This window comes from Bombus impatiens, unplaced genomic scaffold (assembly GCF_000188095.3).
Source record: "Bombus impatiens unplaced genomic scaffold, BIMP_2.2 scf_0640, whole genome shotgun sequence".
In the NCBI taxonomy this organism is placed as follows: domain Eukaryota; kingdom Metazoa; phylum Arthropoda; class Insecta; order Hymenoptera; family Apidae; genus Bombus; species Bombus impatiens.
This window is the reverse complement of record NT_177059.1, coordinates 2,769,316-2,795,175: the sequence shown is the minus strand read 5'-3', so window position 1 is coordinate 2,795,175 and position 25,860 is coordinate 2,769,316. Positions and strand designations below refer to the sequence as shown.

The following is a 25,860-nucleotide window of genomic DNA, read 5'->3' as shown; positions in this document are numbered from 1 at the left end:
TCGTCGAAATGATCTAGGTATTTCTTACCAAGTAATCTTCCTTACTTACTTTATCAATGAGTTAAAAAGTTGTAAGTCATTGATTGTTCTTCTATGATTCTACGATATTACGTTAAAAAGAACAACGAGATGATTTGTAATTATTAAATTTATTCTTGTCGTATATGGTACAGGTAAATCTATAAATTAATGTCGTTATATCTAGATAAGCTACTGTTATAAAAATATATATGATTGTACGATTACGATTACTATTCTTCGTCTCAATATCAGAAAATAAAATGTTCGAGAATAAAAATATCTGAGCACAGTTTATGCGGACAAAATATTCCCACAACCAGTTGGAACGCTTAACCTCGTTTCGCACCATCTATTTTTCATGTACGATATGTATATTACAAGTATAGAATCAACGCGTTGTAGTGTGTAGTGGTGCACGCGAAAATGTACGGATATGTCGAAATGCTTACAGGTGTGCACACACGGAACATTCTATGATACCAACCCCCGCGAGGGTTTGTCGAGCGCCAAAGGTGGAACACGCCAGTTCGTGCTCAGACGTGACTCGAGACGCAACCCCATTTTTTATCTACCTCACAGATTGTTTCTTATCACGTTTTAGTAAACTCCTGAACTGCGTACAGCTGAAAGTCAGGTACGTAACTTTCTCTGCTATATTTTCAAAATCTTGTTAGCTACTTTTCTGTCGACTGTATTTAAGTAATTTTGTTTGCGGTAACTTTCTTTCTCTGGAATTTTCTGAATAATACTTGTGTACGTTGGTAACGTAGAAAGGCGAAGAATTTGTTAATATTTGCAAGCGTGTTTGTTGCTTTTTGATCGTTTCAGATCGCCACTATCGTTGTATTTTGCTCCAAAATTATAACGAAAGACGATTTGCCTTAATTCTATGGACAAACCACGCGAACAAGAGATTGCTCTTTTTCTCTGTAACTAAAATTCGAAATTGATTTCCCTTTTCATTCCTGTTATCCAAAACTCGTAGCTTTTTACCGGTATGCGTATATATACAGAATCCCACGGAATTGTAACCGAGCAGAGAAGAAAATTCGAAGTAAAATACCATCGGTGATCCATCGGCAACAATTTGATCCGACATAGACTCGGTAAGAGCTATAATCGTGGCTGACCGCGTAAAATTTCGACCGTTCGCCCCCGGCGGTGGGGCGATCGCGGCGATTTATCATTTCAACGTGTCTGGATCCTGGTAAATTGCGACGTCTCACAATCCGATTCGATTCGATTTCACCGCGAAATTTCGCCGCGGACTGAGAAACAAGAACGAAGAAGGAGGCGTCTTGGTCTCTCAAATAAATTAAACGTCGACGAAACCGCTCCTTTTCTCTCTTTTCTATCATGTGTGTATGCATGTATGTATATGTGTACGCGTGCGTGCGTGCGTTCTCTCGCGCACGATGGTCAGAACAAAGAGCGGGCCGACCCGGAGCGACGTAGAAATATCGGGACAAATCGCGTTGCGTAAGCTGGCTGGCGTCCACATCGTCCGCCTCCTTTTTATTTCCCGGAAATTTCGCCGGCAAATTTATTCGTCGCGCTGAGCTACGGTCGAAAGGACAGAAGACGACGGGGCCAGGAACGTTCGCCGCCATTTTGACGGAGTTTCAGCGCGGTTACCGTCGCCTTGGACGAGGTACCGAGGTTGTTGCAGAAAAAGATAATTAACATTATGGGATCGTAATTGATATTTGTATTTTGAAGAGTGTTAATAGCTCGAACGAATTTTTTCAGAATACATAGTTTTCTATTTATTTTTCAATTTTCTGTATTTAGGTAATCGAATTAAAATTGCTAATTAAAAGACTAAGTAACAATTTACAATTTTTTTTTTTACAATTTTTTCACTGATATTTTTAATTCTATCTTCTAAATCCAAACAAATTTAGATAACTTAAACAAGTTCAGTAACGAGATTAACAACGAAAGTTGTCGCGTGCGAGGCAAGCGCAACCAATCTTTATTTCTTCATATGTATTTCCCTGTTATCATGAAGAAATTCTTTAGAAATGAAACAATCAAATAGCAACCTTAAGTATATTCTACAAAAATGATCAGTTTTCATTAAACGATGGTCGACGACGACAAAGAATTCAGAGCTATTGCGCACACGTATAGGTGGTCTTACTTTACGATACACAACGAAATATCGTTCATATTGTTGGTCCCCTGCATTTTACCGAAATTTAATAGCACGCGAGCGCTGGCGCCGCCAGCTATGATTTCAAAGCGTCCATAAAATGTCGGAGACAACACTGTTTTAGAGGAAAAACGGAAGTTTATTTGGGTATCTCTGCGTCGTTCTCTTCTGACTTGTTCCTTTTCTCTTCCGAATTTCGTTTAATTCACGTGTGTTTCTGCAAGCTGACTCATACATAACGTATCACAAACTATTTTCTCCGAAACTATTAAAGATATAACTTTGTCTTCTTATATGAGCGTCTAAAGATCAGAGTGCTACGTAAGGAAGCAAATCAGAGAATGTTGCATTTGTTTGCGTTTACACAGATACGCCGAAAATATTCCGGTATAAGTCGCCGAAATGGAAACAGGACTGAATTTTGGACAACTAGAAGTTTATTAAACGTCACGCTCAGTCCGGCTTACTCAAAATTTTATGGTAAACTTATATGCGTTGAATTTACACCACTTCGTAAATATTGAAATTATATAAAATATTTCAATTGTTTTTTATCTCTCATGGTCGAAAAATATTCTCGAACAATTAAAAAATATAATTTTTATCAAATCTCATCCGATATTAAATATTCATTTATCGCGTGTTTTTTTTTTTTTTTTTTTTTTTGTTTGTTCGAGATCATTTGCATATTAAAAACGTCAAAATTACAATGACGCTAAATTATAACGCATCGCATAACCTGTCACGAGCATTGGCTTGCGACCAGAGCAATAAAGAGGTCTTTCTAAAAACCGATGCATTTAAATAAACCAGAGCAGCTGTCCTTCCATCATCGTATATCGTGCATTTGCCAAATTACTCGCTGTATGACAAAAAGCATCGACCCACGACATCGATCATTCTTTTTTATCTCGTGGAAACACCAGCGGCCGAAAGCTACAGGACCATCAAACAGACAACTTCTGCATCCGTTGCACTGTTCTGATATTCTCCGTCTCTTTTATCACCTGTCGCGTAATCCGTTCCACGAAATTAGTAGCTATCGCAAAGCCGATTTACCATGTCGTTTATAACATGCAAACAAGTTTATCCCAATTTCGTTACAGACGCATGCATGTCTTCGTACATTTGTGCCAACTTAGAATGGCAAGCGTATAAATAGAAAAACTATATCAAATCCAATTTAGAAATTTAGTTTGTAATTATAGCTCGGAACAAAAATTTGGAAACGATATAGACCGATATTATTTGCAATACTATTTGATTTTTATGTTGTTAAATTGTCATACGAAAGGAAATATTTTAATATAAAGTAGAGACAATTTGTTCTATAAGTCCATGGTGCGAACGTTAATAATATAATCAATTTTGTAACAGTTAATATTTTTGAAGTGTTCAGAATAATGTCGAGATATATATCATGTTCTCAACAATTTTTAATAATAAAGGATTGAACTTTAATTATTTTTTTATCAACTTATCGATTTATCATGTTTTTCCGTTACGATCTTCATATTATGTTACAATACAAATTCAAAGAGATACGAGGCACAAAGCAGTGTCAGAAAACGCGGATCAGACCATGAGAGCGAGGCCAGGTTATCCTTGATATTTAACGATTGATTGGCAGGATTGGCAATTTGGCCAATTACCCTCGAGTTCCTCGAGTTTCGCGGAATAACGAATCAAAATTACATAGTCGGACCCCGAAAGTATCCTGGATCGGGAATAAAATCTCGATTCGAGGCCGAAGGGCGTTGATCAGAATAGACGGTGTTCGCCGTTTAATCCAGAGAAACGTGAATCGACCAGATTTATCACAAAATAAATTGATGAGTTACGTTCGATAATTGGAAACCGCTAATTTCCTGTGAATTCGAGGGATTTTGGTCGAGAGAAACTTCGTAGGTTTGGTAGTTACATGGAGATAATTAGTGAAACCACGGTGATTGATAAAGAAATTGAAGGTATAATCGAAGAACGAAATAACAATTCCGGAATATGTATATAAGCGGTTTAAGTGGCTCTTTTGCTTCGAATTCCGTGAAAGTAATTTTTATGAAAATCGTTCGATTGCTCTTGTAATCATTGAAAATTTGTTCGAATCGTGCCTCTTGAATTTTCTTTTTTCTTTCTCTTTCGCTCGTAAATTTTAGTTTCAATCTGATATCGAACTAGGTACTTTCGCATGTTTTGCGGAACGATTTTACACAACATTTCGCGCTTCACTGTAATAAAGTAGCTCTTCGATCTCATAAACGTTATCCCACGTTGTCTCGATTACGTTTAATGCCTTAGAATTTGCCATTTAATAGCGTTAAAAAAGAAGAGAAAAAATATTTAATGCCTTGAAATTAATTTTTTTCGCGGTTTCTCTTCTCTGTCAGCGTGCTTCAAAATATATACAGGGCGATTGGTAAGATTAAACTGTTCATAAGATAAGATAACTTTATACTGTAATTCATAAACTTTACCAAACTGCCCACTATATGAATCTTCAGGCTATACAAAAATATGCAATTTAATTTTTTTCACCACATTTATGCTTTTTATAGGCAGGTTAATCACGACGATCTTTATTTATTTGGCGATAAAAAATATCCAATATAGTATTTCGTAACTTCTACTCAACTACTTGTACACATGCTTCGGCGTATGAATTAAAATTGTCCATAAAAAGTTGTCTTCACACGGATTTGAATTTACATTTCATCCAAACCTACACATTCGAACGGAACACACTGGCTGGCCAATATATTTGTTTCCCCAAATTTTCCTCCACGTTCACCGCGACCATTACCACAGTTACACGGCCATTCGACTCGGCCCGATAAAATCGAAGAGCCCACGACAACGGCGTCTACGAAAGTTTCAAGGAAGCCCATTTCGACTTAGCAATTTCGCCGGGACTATTTCCACTTTTCCAATTCTTTCACCCCCTCGTCTGCCGCGGTGTTTCCCCGCGTGGTCGTGACTTTTCCACGCAGCTCTCCGAGAGAGTCGTAAAGTCCCGGGCGCGCTCGAACCCGGAGCGGCTATCGATTTCACGTGTTTCCTTTCGGAAATTGCCTTGTTTTTTTTTCTCTCCCCCGCAGCAGCGTGTGTGTTTCGGGCCACGGGGGAAAGATCGATACGATATCGCGATACCTTCGACCACCGCGCTGGGTGGTCTCTCCGAGGAGTGACCACGCTCTTTCTGCAAATCCGCCTTAATTCGCGCCCCCTCCACCGGACACGATACAACGTCTTGTTTAATTATACGCGTATAGTAAATAATAAATTAATGGTAGTCTGAAATGATTCACCGATCGAAAAAATTTTGAATTTGAGATTCTCTTGTAAGAATTTTATTTCACGAATTTTATCTTCGATTAATGTGAAACGTGAAAATGAAAACATATAGGCACACATTATCCCATTCGTTGTAGTAAGTTCATGCGTAACAAGCAATAAAACAACATCTAACATCCGCATAACTCTTTCTATGTATATACCCTCTCTGCTAAAATTAGCCAATTATTCTCGTAATAACCAATTTCGAATTTACTTTAACAACAATTGTTACCTCTGACTGGAGGAACGACAAAAATTCTCCATTTACGTAAACACGAAATTCACCCGCTAGAAGTCCCACACACAATGTTAAAAACACCACGTATTCGTCCTTATTTGTAACAAATCTCCTGCAACAATAAGAAGAAAAGAATTGACGATAGCAATGTAGATCCTTCAATCGTTGCGCCATTTCACAGCAGCTTCCGAGATCACGCGGATGGGAATGAAAAAAAGAGGAAAAGATTCACGAACCCCGAAAGAACGAGGAAGGAAACGAGGAGAGCAACGACGAGAGAGAGAATAACGCTTTAAATCGCTCGGCGGGGTCGAGAGGACGCGGAACGGAGCTCGGCCGAGCTCGCCTCGTAATCCAGACAGATGGGACTCGTTAATGGGACGCGCGAGTAATTTGCAAGAAATCTAATAACACCGTGGATGTCTCTCTCTCTCTCTCTCTCTCTCTCTCTCTCTCTCTCTCTCTCTCTGCTACTCTCCCGTCCCCTTTCACGGCCCATAATTCGTGGCCTGACTTTTCCCCCTTGCTGGCCGTCGTTGGCCTCTCTCTAATGACAATACACAGGGAGGGCATCCCGCTCGTGAAAATTAAAATTCGCCCCGAAGCGCTAGTGAATCGCGCGGCCGCGCGCTCGCTCTCGTCCACACACGCTGGACACATTGCGCGTTAAATTCGTCGGCGACGCGAAAAAGGAAAGAAAAGAGCACAGTGAATTGTGTGCATGAACCAGCCACGACGATGTGTGCTCGGTCTTTTAAGTCGCGAGCTTTTTAAGCAATTTTCGAGAGAGAAATTCTTCACGACGAGAATTAGAAATTTCGTAGGCTTGCAAGAGGGTGGAAAATTGGCAAGCGTATAATCTTGATGAGTAGACTATGAATTTTTATGCGAGTTTATAGTTCTAGGAATGGGATTAACAATTAGTATTAAAGATCTAGAATCTGAATAAATTCGTTTCATCGTCTAAACATCAGAACGAGAAGTTTCCTCTGGAAATTTCATATATTTCCGTATTATCTACACTCTGTGTATTTTTGCACGTTTAAATTTCCAGATATAAATGGAACGAAGATTGTCATAATTTTCAACAATTCGCCGCCACTCGAGTCCATCGCTATCTACTCGCGATCTCGGTGTGTGGGTGCACACGCGATGCAACTTCGTGGCAGTATAGTATAGAGAGAAAAGGCTGAAGAAGGGTCGGGGGTGGAAGGAGCAGGACTCGTTAAGCAGTTTGCGGTTCGTCCCGGCCTTTTTTTCAAGGCGCGCCTTTAATGTAAACATATTCCGCGAAGAGATTGGCATCTTCCTCTGTTTCGCTAACTTTCTCTGTTTCCTGTCCTGTTCCTTCGCTTGTGCCTCTGCTTTCCGCCGGTAGAGCTATTCTATTTGTGCCTTGGCATTCTCGTTCCCCACCCGAGTTTCCGCTCCTCCGTTCGCCGAGCCTAAGCGCGTTTTGTTTCGCGCGTCTTCGTTCTTTTGCGAATCAGGCTTACCTTCGTTGGTCCACCCACGAAGATCGATCTGGGAATCGGCCGGACGGTGATCTTTTGATGATGGAGCTGGATGAAAGTCCGATTCCCCTTTATAAATTGATTCTTGCTTTCTCAGTGTGGTACATCGGTTCGATGAAATTGCTCGTGGCGCTCGTTGGACAACGTTTCCGTCCGCTGTATTCGATTTATTTATTGATCCCCCAGAGAGCATCGTATGAGTAACGCTGCAAGAATACACGATGGAAGAGCTTATTCCGTGGTAATCGATGAATAGGACGGAGTATATTTTCTTCCAAATTAAGAACAGCTTGCTTGTCTCGTGTAATGGTTGTTCGGTTGGTTTGTTCGGGTTTTTCGCGAATTTAAAAAGATTTCTGGTTCTGTACGGTAATCTTACGTAGTGGAATCTTCGCTATCAGAATGTTAATTAATAAATTCGAGAATGTGCTTTGTGAGAAAAAATGAAGAACGCGAGCGAAAACTAAAAGAAATTGCAAAATTTTTATTGCAATATCGTCATTTCGTCCAACGTCAACAGCAAACTTTAAAATCTTCAAAATAGTTTTACTCTCTGCGTATCTCTTTTACCACATTTCAGTCCAAATTCTTTGGTCTCGTGTAACGTCACTTCAGCTAACGTTCGTGAAATGAAACGAAATCGCTTCTTTCGTGTGGGACAGGAATCACGACTCTCGTCGTCCACTGTTCGTTTCACCGGAATAGAATCTTCGTTTTAACGTGAACCAAGTAGCTTCGGACGCTTTCAACCGCTCTCGACAGTGGTTCGCGTCGACGTGAACCGATCATCTTGCATTATCATCGTGAGGCGCGTCCTTGGTCCAAGGAAACGATCAGATGCCGCGTAATACGATCCAAGCGGAATCCGTAAGTCGCGCTGTCCTCACGCTCGGTTAGCGTGACGAATCGATAATGAGCCACGTTTCAATTTTAATAGACGTCACAGGGATTTGTCTCTCCCGCGAGTAGAGTCCTCGACGTGGTCCCATGCCATCGGCTGTTTCGCGTTTCTGCTCGAAAAAAGAAATCGGCCGTAGAAGTCGGGTAACTCGATCTGCACGAACACCTACGAAATCGAATTATACCGGCTGACACGCCATGAATTTTAATCGGCTCTTAATCTCCATCGGCTCCGTCCCGGACCGTTACGTTCCTCGATCGCCGCGTGCTCCTTTCGCTTTTCGCAATACATTGTTTTACCACGAAACGAATGGTCGAGAGTATCCAGATATACAGGCGCACAGACCGCCTCGGGATGTTTGGAGATCATTTGTTCGGGATCGTGGAAAATGTCATTGTGTTATGTAATTATTAGAATTATCTTGAGAAGGGAATAAGGAGAGAGAAGAAAGAAGAAAAGTTTACAGAAAAATGTACAAAATTACGTAGAATATCCAAAGTTAATGAGACAATTTACGTTACCTTAGATTTCATTGCTTTAGTTACGTCCGTAAAGATATAAATTTACCAGCAAATCGCATTCAATTAACATTGCAACCCTAACTGAATACATTTACATTTGCAAAAGTAACGTTTGTTTCTTAAATTCCCCTGTGTACGTAACTCTTCTCTATACGGAAAAGAGAAAAGAAAAGGACATACTTTAGGCGCAATAAATCTTCCAATTGATCCAGGATCATTCAAATTCCCTTGTACAAATACAATTCTAGCGGGAGATCGGCAAACGACCAAATAAACATAGTACACGCGATAATCTCGCGTTCAGCTTGGCGAATGCGACTGTAATTAAAAGCTGAACGCCGTTCTGATATCGTCGGCTACCGAACAACGAAATTCCCTCTGGGACCCATTAACATAGCTCGCGGCGCTCCCGTTAATCACCAATTTTATCGCCATTAACGTTCCTTCGCCGATTAACTCGAGGCCGGAACGCACGCGCGAAACATCGTTACGAATTAATGGCCGTTTCGTTGGAACGGTACCGGTGGTCCGGTGTGAAACACGAGCGAGAACAGAATGAAAGAGAAGGAATTCCTTCAAAAAATCGAGACCGGTCAGTCAGTCAGTCGGACAGATCCCCGGCGGCAAGTAGCTCTGACACTAGAGCTTATGGTCGAGAGAGAGAGAGTTAATCTATCCCACGCGCGTTGGCCAGCAGCCAAGAACAGGAGGAACAACATTCGAAATAGCCTGCTAAACAACGCTTTTAATGCGTTGCCACGGTCTCGAAAGCCGGTCCTCGCGCGACCGCCACCTCTGTCTACCGAAATCGGACCACCTGCTGATCGGGAATTACCAGAAACCGACGTACCGTTTGATACGGCCGCCGCGATGATTCTCGATCGACCTGTATACCCTCGCGTTGATGAATCGCGGGAAACAGGATATTCGGAGTGTCAAAGGAATGTCGGATGAGCTATATTGGAAGACGCCACCGTGACTGGTGCGTCAAAGTTGCGCTATTGGGACAGTGTTAACCTCTTAACCTTTAACTTTGCTAGCAAACATCGTCTCTTTGATAAAATAGTTTTGGATTTGACAATTTGTACGACTATTGGAATACTAGGAAAAATTTTGTTTAATCTATTTAAATACACTGAAATTTTCTTAATCGAATAGAAACTTCCAACTGTGTAGAATATATAGATAATTCGCAAATTCATTATCACCAAAATGTAATAAATTATTTAGCTGCTTGTTTAAGGAACATAGATAGATATCGCAGCAGTTAAAGTTAGAGAACAGAAAATAGGTGTTAAGTCTATTCATGGACGATCGTCTTATCATCTTACTAACCTGTAATGGTTGTGTTTAAACTCGACGACAGTACAGTTCCTCCCTCATTCAATAAACTAGCGTTAATAATTCCTCTCGGTTGATATCATGGATCTCGTTAATGATCGTTACAATCTCGGCACAAAAGCAGCGATCGTTGTAGAAACAAGCTCGCACGATCTCCATGGACCGGTTAGCCTCACGTTTCGCAACCTAGTAGGACAATTTAATCGAACCGCATGCAATTACCCGTAGGTTCTCTTCGTCGATCGACCCGGCACCGCTTGAATTTCCAAACGATGTTGCCATGCTGCTAAAACACGCTACTCGATGATCCACAACGGATGATCTACCCGGATCTTGCGAAGAAAAACCGAACGAACGATCTGGCTATCTGATCATCGTCGACCATTAACGTTTCGTTGCAACAACGCCGGCTGTCGGAAACTCTTCAACTTTCTCCAACGAAAAGTCTCCTCCGCGATTGCATTGGCCGTCTCAAGATCACGGTTCAAGGTCATTTCGTTCGAGTTCAACCTCACTGTTTCTCTGTGAAGATAAAAAGAAGCAGAGGGAGGAAAAAGAAGTATAAAAAAGAGAAGAACGAAGAACGTGGTAAAAGAAAGAGGAGAACGACGTGCGGATGATCGATGGTGAGAATCGGTTGGACCAGTCACTGTGGCTTCGTACAGGAGAAGACATCAGCTTGCGGAGGAGGTGCCAGGACTCTACATTCGGCGCCTCACGCTTGAGGACCCCAGGAGCGCGAGGGAACCCTCGAGTTCAAGGTCACAGTCTCCGGCACGCCATATCTGTCATCCTACCACCGGTTACGTGCCCTCCTCCAGGAGATCCTCGAGGTATTCTCTCTTGTAGCAACCGAGACCGCACGTGCACTGTCACTGATCTGCGGTGAACTTCGGAATTCCCTCGGTGCATCGGCGATCGATGCGAGTCACTCGGGACGCGATAGTCGCTCTGCGCTATCGATGTTTCATGTAGTGTATATTCGGACATGTATTTCCTGTAGATCGAAATATTTCCTCTGAAAACTGCTTTGTACTCGTAAAACCAGTAGTTGACAGAGCGATCATTTTGAAAGAAGGAAATTTCTATATAGGAAAGATTGTCCATGAGCTAACTTATTCCTCCAATATGATTTGATCGATTATCCATATCATTTAATTATATTAATTTATTAGATTAGACAGTTCTAGCAAAGCAGCGCGTTTTCATTACATACATTTTGTTACAAAAATTCTGTACGACGTATGTTAATGAACAATATTTTGTAGTTGCAAAATTTACTCATTTACACTTAACTGATTCGTCGTTCTAAAGGGAAGAAGCATGATATTACAATTTCCTCCGCCTATAATCGCGAAACAACAATTTTGAGAGACGGATGAATCCCCAGAGACAGGATTTCCTAGGCGATTAACCGAAACTTCGACCTAGTCAACGTTGTTCGCTACCCGAGGATCCGCTTGGCCCGTTAATGTGACGTAGGAACCCGTAATTAAACGCACTAAAATTTAACTGTCGGGACAGAAGGAACGATCGGTGCCGCGCGACTTAATAAAGCCTCGAAGGCGATCGTGCCCTCGCAGCCGGCATTATAACGTTATTAAAGCAGCTATCGCATCGAAAGCACGAACGTCTATCTGAACGTCATTATCGTCGACGTTCTTCTCTCTTTTATCTTCGTCTATCCAGAGTCTCTAGAGTGCCGTCTCATTGTTCCAAATGCTTGCGCTCCGGGAATTCGTCTTTTTCTTCAGTTCGAAACGGGACGTTCCGGTGAACACGAACACGGTATTATATTTCGAGGCTGACCCCGGGACAGCTCGAGATCCGAGGCAAGGTTACCGAGTTTATTGCGAGTTTAGGACGTGCTCTCGTTTCTCGTGAATCCACCACCAGCGTGGATCAGCCGTCTCTCAGAAAGAATTCCTTCTTCTTCGTCGCCTCCCGTTGCTTTCGTTATCGTGGCCCATTTATCGACCGCTTTCGGACGCGTTCCTATCCCACGTTTTCTGTCCTGTACCGAGTCTGCTTTGCTACGAGCCGATTGTTTTCAATTCACTCGAGGCGATAAAATCTTCTAGATAATCCAATAAAGCGAGAAATTTCTAATTTGAAAGTTTTCATCGTTGAAAGATTTTTGTTAGCTGTATAGAGTCACGATCTACCATTGAGTTCATTTTACTTTTCTTTGTTTCATTGTTACTTAACGCTACCAGATAAAGAAAATATATTAAAAAATTCACAGCATAATAATAATTATATGTTGATCTTAGTAAAAGTGAACATTAATTTTATCAAAGGCATCTGTGTGTTTTTAGTAATTTGCAGAAGCAACAGATCCGAATTTTTTATAGTTCGTCCTTAAGTTGCGTAACTTGGTATAAAATGGACGAATTGGACATTTAAATATACATTGTGTATATTATTAAGATATTCCTGTGTGTATTATAACAGAAACGATATTTAGTATTTTACAATAGTCGAACGCTTCTACGATCTCGAAGATGAAGTGTATCATTTCGTTAGGCTGGTTCTTTTCAAACGACGAGAAGTCATCGTGAAGGAAGATCGTTAGGAAGTGAATTTGAAAAGCGTCGGTAACTTCATCATGATGAAGCTCTTCTCGTTGTCGAAGTGCTACTGCTTCATCTTTTCACACAATTTCGTTTCTCTTTTTACTCTGTTACTTCGCTTCCCTTGCAACTTCCTCGTAGTACTTCCTACTTGAAATCACGACTGACATTTGAAAAGCTCTTGGAAACCAATTATTGTTTACTCGAAAACACGAGAAATTGAAAAAAAGATTAGAAAATGGTAGATCAATCGATTCCTTCTATCTTTCTTGGTATTCGATAAAAAGTAATTTTAATGTATTTTATGCTATATAGTAATTGCAACAAAACTTTCAATTTTTAGACGTTCTAAATATACAAATCTAAAAAATAAATACATTAATTACTAATCAAAGACGTTCTAAATAAATTAATTAATCTACCCTAAAGTAATACTCTTTCCATATCTTTTAAAAATCAGAAGAGTAAAGAGCGAAAATCAAATCACAGCAAACAGAGCTACCAAGGCTTACACTGATTGATTCGAATAAGACGAGCAGCGTGGTATCAATGACGATGGTATCAATTCCATGCTTAAAACGAAACTCAATTTCCCAAGCAGAAAATTGAGTCTAATTCAGTCAGCTCCTGATCCACGCTGTAATCGTGATCGTGAAAATGAAACAGTTATAGGTCGTGGCTGGAGAGGATCCGGAAGGAGAGGCCACCTTTCCTGACGATCGTCTCTCTGGAGCTTCCAGAGTCTTCGATTCCTTTGATCGAATCACAGGCAAGTGCACGGACCAAGGTCGTCGAAACCAAGGACGACGTTCTGGACGAACTCCTGGATAAGGTCACGCCGAACGACGCAGGGACGAAGTCGGAGCTCGAAAGAAGGAAGAGATCGTCGAGGAAGTCTGGACGCAGAAGAGGCAAAGAGTTCCTGGAATGCACGAAAGGAGCTCCAACCCTCGAAGAATGCACGAAGAACATCGTCCAAGGTCAATTCAAAGTCTGCAGTTCTGGCGAACGTTTACTCAGTGGCATTCCTGGTATTCGCGAGCGCGTAAGGGAATCTGTTTTATGCACAGACCTTTAGAAGTTCGTTCGATTCGCGAGAAACGAAGATTAGCGAGCATCGACAACCTGTTCGCCTCTTTACGGGCTTTGGAAGACTTGGAACATGCTTCGAGATGCTGGTTGATTGGTGTTCGAGATGGTTAAAAGTATCGATTAGCGATTTGCGAGAAATCTTGGACGAGTTAAAACCGTATGATTAAATATACAGATGATGTAAAATTTGCAAAATGGTTTTGGTCATTTTTTAGATAAATGTTGTGTAAATTTGTATAGTCAGAAATTGGTTGATCAACTTTCGACTAACAGCGAGAAATAATTTACACGTCTAACTTTATTTTTTATATGGTAGAATATTTCCTACAGCCATATATTTAAAACACTGTACGGTAAAAAAGTTCATCTGCTAATTTACTTAATTATTGAAAAGTAATAAAATTGCCGATAATCCTCTGATATAGCACCAATATCGTCTAGAAAAATTAATATTCAAAATTATTCAATTATAAAAAATTATCAGTCGGTAACTAAGCTCCACTTCCTACATTGACGTTAAACAGGTTGCAGTCTCTAGGTGCACGGGCGCTACGCCTAACATACTGCACTCCATTAATTTCTTACCATCTTCCACGCCAAAGTATAAATTTCCCCATTGTGACCATAAATCATTCTCTACGCTAACTGAACCAGAAGAAGAACGAAAAGAAAAATTAATATTAATTAAATACCATAAAATTGGATCATCGCTCATTCGATTTTCGTTTCCAGGTCCGAGTCGTGCACGATTATCGAACCTCGATCTCCAAGACGTCACCAAGTGCATCTGTGCCGAGATATCCGGAAACGTTCGCGTCGATATCGACTCGGAGGTAGAGACTGATCACGAATCGCGATCCTCCAGCCCGGAAATGACTCACACCATACGGATCGCGATGAGGCAGCACGATCGTACGGGCTGCAGGATCGACGACGGCGTAGAAACGGAAGGAAACGGAAGATCGAGGCCGGAAACGGGCCGGAGAAACGTCCAGGCGAGGAAGGAGACAACCAAGGAGGACGAAGCTTGCAACGGTGTGAACGACGCCTTAGATTTCACGTTGAATTGCAGCAGCGTGCGACTGACGTGCCGTGACACGAGCCTCAGGACGGGGACACCCTGTGAAAAGCAACAGAGACCGGAAACGCGGAATTAATCTGCGCTGGTTTTGTCCGCGAATCGTTCAAATTTCATGCCCAGACAATGGAAAGTCGTTAATTGTTCCGCTGATTCAGAGAAAAATATTTCTGTTTCAAGCAATGAAACAATGTTGAAAAACTGTCGCTCCGGTGGAAAGTTAATTGAGAAACATCTGATGTAACAGTAGTTTTCATCTTATATTTAGACGAATAGTTTCCAATCGGTGCGAACATTATTTGAATAATAGGCAATTCTTACTTTTGTATTTTTAATTATTTGTTCTCCTTAGTCCAAGACAAGAATGTTTCTGCTACGCGAGGACCTTGTAATGAAGCCGTGTGAAAAAAGCTATTATGGGGATGGAAAGTTTTATTTTAGAAAGTTTTACATCGAGAAAAGTCTTCAAGGTTCTCTGAGTTTTAACGGTGTTTTCCTTTTAGACGATGGTTGTAATCTTTTGAGAATGGAAAATTTTAAATTTTGGATTTTAAACAGGTTTCTAAATTTTCATACTATCGCTTGATGAAGTTGAATAATGCGCTGTTTATTGGGAATCCATATATCACATAGGATGTGCTTAATTCGTAATAATCTCGAGGTCGGAAGTTCATGAATGCTATTTATCACGTAATTTAAATGTTGCAAATAAATCTTCGATCGGTACAAATATTTAAAAGCAAGAAAATCCGCACATTTGGCGTTTCTTAGAATTGAAGATATATTAAGACGATGCAATTGTTCGTATAGTATCATAAAAGACGTATGTAAATTCTTGGATATTACAGAAATCAGAGAAAACGTGGATAGAAGTATAATTTTTTGTGATAGACAACCGATCAAAGATTTTCCTCGATATTACTGTTTAATAATATTTCGTTAATATTTAATGATACTATGATAAAAAATAATTAATAAAAATTTACATAATTCAAACTTTGCTGCTTAAAAAAAAATCTAAAGAAGAACACGCGCTATTTGTTTCATTATGTACCAATCTGTGGCACCCAGAGTAAACAGAGAATTGTAGCCGCGTGAATTCCAGCAGCGGCATAGTTTTTACCAAAGCGTGATCGTGATGGTTCGGTCTCGAGGCGGTGCTATCGAAACGTCGAATTACAGTGGCAGCGCGGCGGCCGAGCTGAAAGGAATTTGGCTGCGAAGGATCGATCCCTCATCGCGGGAACATCCGAATTAAAGGAATTCCAGTGCTACGATCGCGTCGATGCCATTAGACCTTCTATTCCTCTCGGTGAAAAAAGGCTTTTGGAGATCGCTGCGAAGGAAAGCTCGCCCGGCCCGAAGCCATGAATCTTTCGCGCGGCAATAAATCGCGAATCGTTACCTCGATTTCCACGAAACTCGCACCGACGCGACGTGCACGCATACTCGCATACCCGTGTCCAGTTAGCCTATTAATTAGCTCGACTAATAAATCGCGACTGGCCCGAGGAACAAGACAGAGAGAACGCGTTAGTTGTCGTCCTTTTACGTGGAAGGAAGAAGATACTAAAAGGGATGTCGAGAAGAAGACGAAGATGAAGAAGAAGAAGAAGAAAACGGAGAAGACGAGGAAGAAGAAGAAGAAGAAGCAACGTACGAATTTCGTCTCGCGGTGGACCAGCACAAGAGATGAGAATCGTGAGTCTAGGCTGGCCCCTTGGAAGGCCAAGCCAGCCCAAACCGGGTGAGAGAAGTTGGCCGGCTTCTCTTCTCTTCGTCTCTCCTTTTCTCTTCTCTCCCGTGTCCTCTCTAGTATCCCCTTTCCCTCGCTTTGAGCGCCTGGTCGCTGTTCCTCCTCGCATTTTTATTTTGTCTGTGCTGTGTGCGCTGCTCCTTCGTAGGGCGAAAATGGTTCATGGCCGTTTCTAACCGCCGATTTCGCCGCGAATCCTGCCAGGAGGATCGACCTCTGTTCTCCTTGCTTCTCCTTCCCCTGTTGTCTCTTCTTCTTTCGCTAGTAATTTGTTTTTCCCAGCTTTTCTTCGGTAGTCGTGCTCTTTATCAAGTTAATCGCGTCTTTTTCATTCTTTTTCTATTTCAACTAATAGAATGGTGCGTGACGTTATAAGAATTGGAAATAATCAAACAATAAAATATATATTGTCAATGCGTTTGTTGGAATGGTCGAAGTTTCTATCGAGGTTGTAGCTATCAGAGTTTACTTTTCGAGAATGAAGACTTCATGCGAAGGGATTCATTGTATAATTGGAAGAATAGGTTTGACGATGGAGTGAGAGCGAATAGAACAATGTTCGAAGACGAGCGATCAAGTTAAGTAGGTATTTCAGCAAGTACTTTCGTCGGTCCATAACCACGAGCGAGTAAAGAAGTAATGACAGCGATTCGATGAAGTAACCGGACACGAGGATGAACGAAAAGGAGGGACTTTAAAGGGAAAATAATGACGCGGGGGAACATTCGCTTATGACGTAGTAATTACGCGAATACAATGATTAAGCGAATTCTGGTTCTCGACGACTTTTTTACTTCCGTAATTTGACTACACAGAGGACGTACAACGAGCATAAAAGTGTTCATTATTCTTCCCTGCGATTCGATGAGGCATGAAACTATCTTCTATTAAGTCCATATTTGGAGATTATGCAATTTTTCATATTTTCATATTTTTAAATCCAATGATTGTTCTCATAATTCACGAGGAAAATTTCTTTCTGGTTTCTTTCGCTCAGTAATTTAGCTACGTAATTAGCGAAAGTTCTATATAGTGTCGCAAGCTGGGAATTGCCAGAGCTAATTTTTCTTGCGTTGACGCAATTGTGTGTCAAATTACAATCGTCGAATTCAACATGGAGCTACAAAGTGATAAAATCTCTAGAAGAAGATCGAAATAAATATTCCCTTTCTTGCCAGGATTCGTCCCTTTCTTCCTCGATTTACGTTTCTTCGTCGTCCTATCTCGCCGCCGTGTCCATTCCTTTTCCCTCATCCTTGAAATCGATTAGCGTGTTTACTCGATCGAGACGCGGCTGAGAAACGCGCGAACAGCGCGCCGGCCAAATACAATCGCGGACTTGCAAGACAAAGAGGACTTTGTTGCTCGCTGATGAGATCGCGACGCCTCCCCCTTTCTTCGCTTTTTTTCTCTTCTCTTCGCTCATCGAGAATACGATTAGAAGAGTAGGAAAGATAGAACGAATACACGCGCAACATCGAGATAGAAAATTGATATGTTGATTGCCACGGAGAGTGGAGAAGAAAGAAAAATCGAAGATGTTCTGCTCGTTGTGTGTTCAACGATCGTTTCGAGCAACCATATGGATTTCCTCGATTCCTTCAATTTCTTCGATTCCTTGGAAATTATCGAACCCATCCGTTTTTATCCGACTAATGTTTTGGAGTACGAGCAACGTTGTAGATAACCCGGAGCATGTTGCTGATCGTAAAAGTCGATGATACTTGCTTGTTCAACGATTGAAGAGAAAATGTGAATAGGATTACGGAGTAGAGATTCGATAATAATGATAAACGATAATGAAACTTTGAGTACAAACATCTTCTGGCATAAATCTATTTTATGAATCGAAGTCGTAATCTATTAGATTGATTGGACAAGAATATTTTAATTCATACAGGAAGTTACGAGAGCAAATTAAGTATCAATGACAGACAACGAAAGCGGTTATATAGCATGACTTGTCGAAGAATCGAAGAATAACAAAGGGCACTGTTAACCAAGATAACGGTCCAATTAAAAAATTCAAGCGATATCTCGCGATTGAAACGCTGACACTTTTATCAGTATGGTTTCCTTCCATCATTTTGCTTTCTTGGATCCGATGTAGCTCTCTCCGTATCACGGGTCACGAATACTTCCAAGAAACCTAAGAACATCGTAACTATAGAAAGAATGCTCCATTTATCATGTTAAACTGTTGCATTGAAGCAATTTAGTACGTGCTGAATAGTCTTCTGAAAGATCTTTCAGTTGCACTGCAAATCCACTTTTAGAATTTTAAATCCCTCGTGTACCTTTCAATTACTCTTAAACCTTTCAATTCCTTGTTTTTTACCTTCGTATCTTTATATTTTCCACTCGATAAAATAATCTTCTGAACTTCTAAGCCTCGCAGATCTGCGATTTAAATTCCAATCGCGAGCGAAACCAAAATGGTCAAGATTTATTCGAAGAATTAAGACAAACTACGTAATCTTCGAACGTTCACTTTCCACGAATAATCCAAGTCACGTTTCACCGAACGCATCCCTAAATAAAAAGAGAGGTCCGGATTTTATCTGTCTCGTTATTAGAAACTAACGACGTTTCCTCGATCGGTTTTAATTCGACCGCAACGATCGCGATTCTACCGATCGAATAAAGTAGCTCCGTAGATTCCGGCCATAGCTTCAGCTCTCTCGAAACTTCTCTCTCTCTTTAGATCCGCGCCTCGTATCGAACTCTTTTCCTTTACGGGCCATTAGAATCGCCCGAAGCTCCAATAAAACCCGGCGAGATTGCGTTCACGGTTCCGCAGACGATCGAGAAAACGGCGAGTTCCGCGGGCCGACGTTCATTACCTCGATACGAAATTAAAGATCCGTTTGCAGCGTGTCGCGTTAACCGGTTCCAGGGTGCATTTCGCCTGACTGAAACGCTCCACGCGACGACACCGTCCGAAATTAAGATATCGAGCATATTCCGTCCCTTAAGTGGCATCTCTCGCTCGAACCAGCATTCGATTAGCCTCGACAGACCGATTAATTCCGCCGATTCGTTGAAACGTCCGTTTTTAACTGTGCCTCGTTCGATGTGAACAACCTTTTGCTCGGCAACATGTCCGATACTGTGTTCGTAACTACCGCGACTCGTTTTCCCGGATTGTAATTGCGAGATTTATTGCCCCCATGGAGTGTGACTCATTTAAGATGTGTAATACAGATTGTGGCATTAATAATAATCGGTATAATGCGAGTAGCTGTTTCGAACGACACGTGCGAGCTTATAGTCTTTATAGGTTGCAACTATTAGTGTATTTACAGTCGTTGGTATAATACGAGCCATTGGGTAGTAGAACCGATCAATTCCATTTTTTTTTTTTTTTAAACCACTCCATTAACTTCGATGGAGTTGGTCAGTTTAGTGTCTGTGATTTATACACCTATTAGCAAGTTAGTGTGTTGAATGTTATTTATTAAACGTTCAGGACCGGGTATCGTCTTAAACGATTATTCATCGAGCAATTCTTCAAACACAGATTCACTAACCCAGTCTTTCTTCTCGTTCATCATCCAGCAAAGGAGACAGAAATCGGCGAGGAGAGTAACTATCGCGTTTAGCGTAATCGCGTACAAAATGAACGTTCGCGCGCGTTCGCGTTTGGCAACGTTTAATTATCGGTCCGATACAATGGCCGGCCCGGTAACAGACGGGCCACCGCGGCAGTCGACCAAAAAGTCTATCATTAAAAACGAGCCCCGTTCTGGGTGAGAATAAAAGTACAAAGTATTTCGAACGAAAAAAAAAAAAAAAAGAAAACACCGCTAGGAAAAACAAGGAACAAGAAGAACAAGCTAGTAGAAGAAGCAGAAGAAGTGGACGTGGACGAAGAAGAAAAGAAAAGATGGACCATGCCGCGATACCTTAAAATGATCATCGCTTTAAAAGATCGGAGAACTGGTGGAGGGAGTAGAATAGAGGAGATAAAAGAAGTAGTAGGTATATCCTTGATGAGCGATCGTTATCACGATGAAAATGCAGTCTCGGATCGATCCACTGCAGTCGATTCCTCCCTGGCTTCTTTTATTAGACTGCCAATTTCATAGCGTCTTCTCGCTTCCTCTCTCATCTTCTACGTTACTATCGTCTCTATCGCGCTTTCACGTTTCCTCCCTTTGTCGTTCTATCCCTTTCCACTCTGTGTCTGTTGTTCGTCGTCTATAGTTTGCCCGTTTCTTTCTTCCCGGTCTTCGTCTCGTTCATCTTCCACGTTCTCTCGCTTCTCCTACGCATCCTTTTTCTTCGCTCGCACGAAATCTCGCTGATTCCACAGTGAAACGTGTATATACACTCGGGGACAGATTCTAATTTCAAGCAGAAGCTGTAACGAAATCTTCGAAACGGTAGTATCGGATTGTTAAAAAATTTCGTGGCGTTTTTAGTACGAACGTCGATCAAATAATGGGATGTCTGAACGGATACCGCTTTTGCTTGGATATTAAACAGAATCAAGTAGAAGCGCGAGAAATTCGTTAATAAAATTTGTACCTTCTGTCGGTGAGACAACAGGTACGAGATTTATTTATGGCTAATCGTAAATGTATTAGGTTGTCCGAAAAGTTTCTTTTGTTTTATCAGGAAATAGCACAACGTTTCTTGTTTTATATTATTTTGTCAAAATACGTACGATCCATTTCGTTCTGTCGAGATGAACACCGCGACATTTCACAGAGTTGGTTTCACGTTTCTACGAAAGTGCACTGTTGTAAAAATCACGTTTGCGAAAGAAAGACACTTTTCGGACAACCTAATGCTAACTGTCTTGTCTTTCTCTTTCATTCCTTGGCCAGAAATTCGGTTCTCCTGCATAACCATCAGCTTTCCAACGTTTATCTCGGCCGTGACGTCACACGGCGTAGCGCACATGTTCCGACATCGTCGGAAGAATCATTCGATTATGCAGAGTCGCGAGGGAATCGTGAATTTCACAGGGAGCTCCTTTGTCGCGTGCTCCAAAGCTCCGTTTTCTTCGCGATTGCCTCTCTTTTATTGGGGACCTTGATGGCTCGCAGCCGCGTTACATCGAACGGACACGTTCACCGGAAAAACAGCTTGAACGGAAGATAGCTGTTGAATGTGGAGAAGGAAATTGACAAAAAGGAGGAAAGTTGTAGTTTCTTTCACAAAGGGTGGAAAAGTTGTAGACTTTTTCAGTTTCTTCGCATAGTACGGCGGTTTTTCGAGTTTCGTTAAGAAACTGCGAATTTTACTTGATATTCCAAACAAAACGACTTAACAATTTCACTATATATTTATTGTAAATAAAGAGATTTTTTTATATCTGACAGAATTATATTTCTGGAGTGATCATTACGTTAATTTAAATTCGTACGTAAAACTTTTGAAATAAGTGTAAATTTTGCAACTGTGTTCCAAATTTCCAGAAATAAATTACAAATATAGAGAAACCGTATCTTCGTTAGAACTCAATTATGTGTAACGTGCAAGGCTTCGGCGAATTGCATCCTTGACAATTTGTTCGCTTCCGAGTTGCTTCTTTTCAGTGTAATTTATTTTAACCAGATCCGACCGCTCGGGAGAATTTCTGCAACTCAGACATCGTTTTTATATACAATATTCTTTTAAGGCGAAGAAGAAGGCGGGGGATTTCAATTTTCCTGTCACCGAGCCCCGTTCCATCAATCTCGAGAACCGTGGCATCGAAGTGGAAAACGAACTCGATGACTTCCCGGTAAGAAGGCGTCTCTCCGAGTTACGGACTCCTTTGTGCACCTATATTCGATGCCTTGAAACAAAAAAAAGAAAACCTACCACTTAACAAATTCTACTTGGAACTCGATGTTCCAAGTTTAAACAATTCTGCCTTTCTTCTTCTATATTACTTTCGTACAAGAAGATTAAATTAGCTGTAACGATCCATTTTATACTCATAAAAATACTTCCATATTCTGGAGAGTCGTCATCTCCAACATTTTATATCGACGAAGCATAATTACGCAATTAAAACCAAGACGATTTGTTTAACTCGTCAAGAATCAACTTTGCTTTAATCCAACCTTTCATCTTCAGCCTTTTCTTTTTCCTTCCATTCGGACGCTACAACTGTATGAATCTTGAAGAAATTAAAGTATCCTATAGCATCACGATGAAATATTTCTCGTTAGATCATAGTTTGTATATTCCTTTTCGTGTATCGGATGTGTGACGGCCCTCTTGCGACGTATCTGTTATTTTAATACGTTTGTCGTGTCTTATCGCCCTCATTTTATTTGGTAAATACGTTTATACAATCTCTGGAAATGATTTCACTGCTTGGACCCTGACGAGTTAATTAAAATTTCTTCGTTTGCAACATTATTTTCATAATTATCCAACGGCGTTCTGATGAACTCGGTGCAACAAAATATTATTCTCGAACGTCGAGTAAAAAATGATTGCCAGCTTTCATAACCAGTTCCCAAGGAGAAAAAACAGTCTCATCCGTCTTATTCGAGGAAATTGAGAGGATCGACATCCGAGCGGAATATCCAAGATCCTTCTGCTTGTTCGGGCTCGATCCGAAAGAAGACCGTCGAATATTCAATCCCGCGAGCAATTTCCATTCGTCCCGATGATTTCCCCGCCGAGATCGAGTTAATGAGAATATAATCTTAGTTGTGCGTGGTCTCGTTCGTTCCGTGCAGCCAATACTCTTGCCATTTTACATTCCGTGTCCTCGTTCGTTCCATCCGTTCTTCCCTCTGCGCTGCATCCGGTCCTTCCTTCCGCCAATTACTCTCGTCCCGACGTCGTCGACCGGAATTATCGTCGTCCCTAGAACGGATCCACCGACAGGACTTTTCCTGCCTTTTCCACCTCGCTCCTGGGCTTTGCCGATCTTGCCATTTTTCACGGATCTTCTCGCTATGTAGGAGAAGATCGTTCTCGTTTCAACCAGCTGCATAGGGTTTCGTCAGATTTAGAACAGGAAGAGTACGATGCCGCGATGGAACTTCGTACGTAATAAATCTGTTACCATAAGAGTGTGGATGTTTATGCAAATTTATATCCTTATGAACACGACCGAAGAAGCGAAGTCTAGATAGAGATTTGTTTCATCTACAAAATGTTATAACGAGCGCTGTACCTATTTTGCATATTTTATGCATGTTTGCGTATTATGTGAATTCACGCGTACCTCTGCGCCTTGCACAATTTTTTATCATTGCAATCTAATTATTGTTTGTCATGCTAGGCATAATAAGTCTACGAAAGGAATCACGATATGTTTCGGTGGTTATTCAAAATTTCCTCGACTGTCCAAATCCACTTTACGCGGTACGACGAGCTGATAGTCGCGCGAGGTCTTTAATTAAGAGACAAACTAATCGACTTTCGCGCAGACGAACGCACACACCGTGGCAAACGACGTCTCGACGCCATCGTCGAATTTTATTATTGTCGCCAATTGACATACAATTCGAAAGACGTTGCCGATTATTAAACGGTGCATCATGGTCGTACAATGGCCCACCGACGACCGCACAGGAAGGCTTCTATCACCGTTGATTTAGCTTCATTACGATTTTTATTAATAATTTCACTAATTGCCCGGTTTGCCGAATTAATTGGCCGCGTCTGGGAACCGTGCAACGTACGTTTCCGTCTTTTAAAGTATGCTGCACTTACGCGATCATTAAAATCTAATAACATTTCTTCGTGATCGAGTCTGGTATCTGAAATTTTCCATTTACATAGATCGGCCTTGTTTAAGTTTAGAGAATAATCGAATTGTGACTCTCGACATTAAACGAGATGTTGCATAAGCTGTGTCAAGTTCTTGTTGCTTGTAAAGCACCAGTCATCGTTTCTAAGAAACTCTGTTACGAATATTATCTCTAAGATGTAGAGTTACTTAGGCTCCAGCTGGCAGCTGTATAATTTAATCTTGATTGTGAGATGTTTTTGAGAATTAATTTTCTTATAACGAAGAGACGACTGTGTCACGCATTTTGGAACCAAATACCGTAATTCTTTTTTCTGTAAAAAAAAAAATAAATAGAAAAATTCATTTTTATTTTGTATAATATCTGCTGCACATCGAGCTTTATTTATTCATTGATGTAGCGTTTAGTCCTGCTCTATCATTTAATAATCTATTTAATAAATTACGGTTCCTTCCATACTGTAAATAGATTACTTCAAAATGATTATAAATAGTTAACTTTAATTTTAGCTTCACTGCTATAAGAACATCTCCTCAGCAGTGACTAACAATTAAAAATAATGTAAACTTCATACGGCTAAATTGTTTAAAATAATACAAATTTACGTAATAATAGTAACAGTAAGGTAACAACTTCGGAGAAAAATTTGTTGACAAATCCATCTATCGTTGGTTATACACTTTAGGGAACACTCACGATCAAGCAGCTGCAACGAAATCGATGGAATGCCGTTCTCCAGGTTGCACCAGAACTTGGCTGGTAACCCGGCTCGATCAACGCACCGATAAAGCACGTCGCTGCGGTGGCTAAAATAAACCTTTGTCATTTTTTTTATTCGCACTAAATTAATCACCGCCGACCGGGAAATATTTCACCGCAATGCGAGATGTTTTATTATAAGATAACGACGAACGGTCGAAACGCGGCCCCCTCGGGAATATTCCAAATTAACTGATTTGATAAACGAGTCGCGTCCATTGATATACTGTTATTCGTTAAAACGCTCGAAACCAGAAAGCTGGAGAAAATTTATGCACAGAAATAAGAAGGTAAATGTTCCAAGACAAACATTCGCACATGGTATAAATAGTACCGATTTTTTAAGACCTTACGTTTTCAGCAATTACGGCCATATTTTTACTTTTATTATAAAACACAAAATTATTGTCGGATTAAACATGGTATAAATTATCAAGAATCTCTCGAAAGAAAAATAATTGCACTGTCAAACGACGAAGCCTCGAAACTTAGTTTTTCAGACAATACGATTCATCGTTGTGAATCTTGCAGATGAGTAGACATTTTTAAGTTTCGTTTCACTTTCGCTAGATAAGAAAAGAAAACATCTGTCGTGATGCTTGAACTAAACGCTTCGATCTGCTCAGTTCACACTACGAATCATCGATAAGACTCATCTTTCCGAACTCTAGAATCAATGAACCATTAACAACTCGTCAATTCACCAAACAGAGTTCAACACAAACGAAGTATCTTGAAAAAAAAAACCATGAATAACCCTCTTTCACTTCAAATCAGCGAGAAGAAACCACTTCTATCGTCCAAACTCTTTTTTTTCTCTCTTCCTCTCTCTCTCAAAACTACCCCCCCCCCCCCCCACCCTCCACACC

At 40.8% G+C, this 25,860-nt stretch overlaps 1 protein-coding gene and 1 long non-coding RNA gene across 2 annotated transcripts in view; one reads left to right on the top strand and one right to left on the bottom strand.

The window, feature by feature from the left end:
* The first annotated feature begins 9,238 nt into the window (after window positions 1–9,238).
* LOC112213377 lies at window positions 9,239–15,696 on the top strand. The gene is made up of 4 exons (XM_033322455.1): window positions 9,239–9,275; window positions 10,656–10,857; window positions 13,264–13,577; window positions 14,422–15,696. The coding sequence occupies exons 1-4, from the start codon at window positions 9,239–9,241 to the stop codon at window positions 14,844–14,846; spliced, it is 978 nt and encodes a 325-aa protein (XP_033178346.1). The 3' UTR covers window positions 14,847–15,696.
* Window positions 15,697–23,012: 7,316 nt separating this feature from the next.
* The window catches only part of LOC112213384, a 9,494-nt gene continuing 6,646 nt past the window's right edge, over window positions 23,013–25,860 (bottom strand). The window contains exon 3 of the long non-coding RNA XR_002947287.2: window positions 23,013–24,545. This is a non-coding gene — a long non-coding RNA (uncharacterized LOC112213384). The remainder of the gene's footprint in view (window positions 24,546–25,860) is intronic.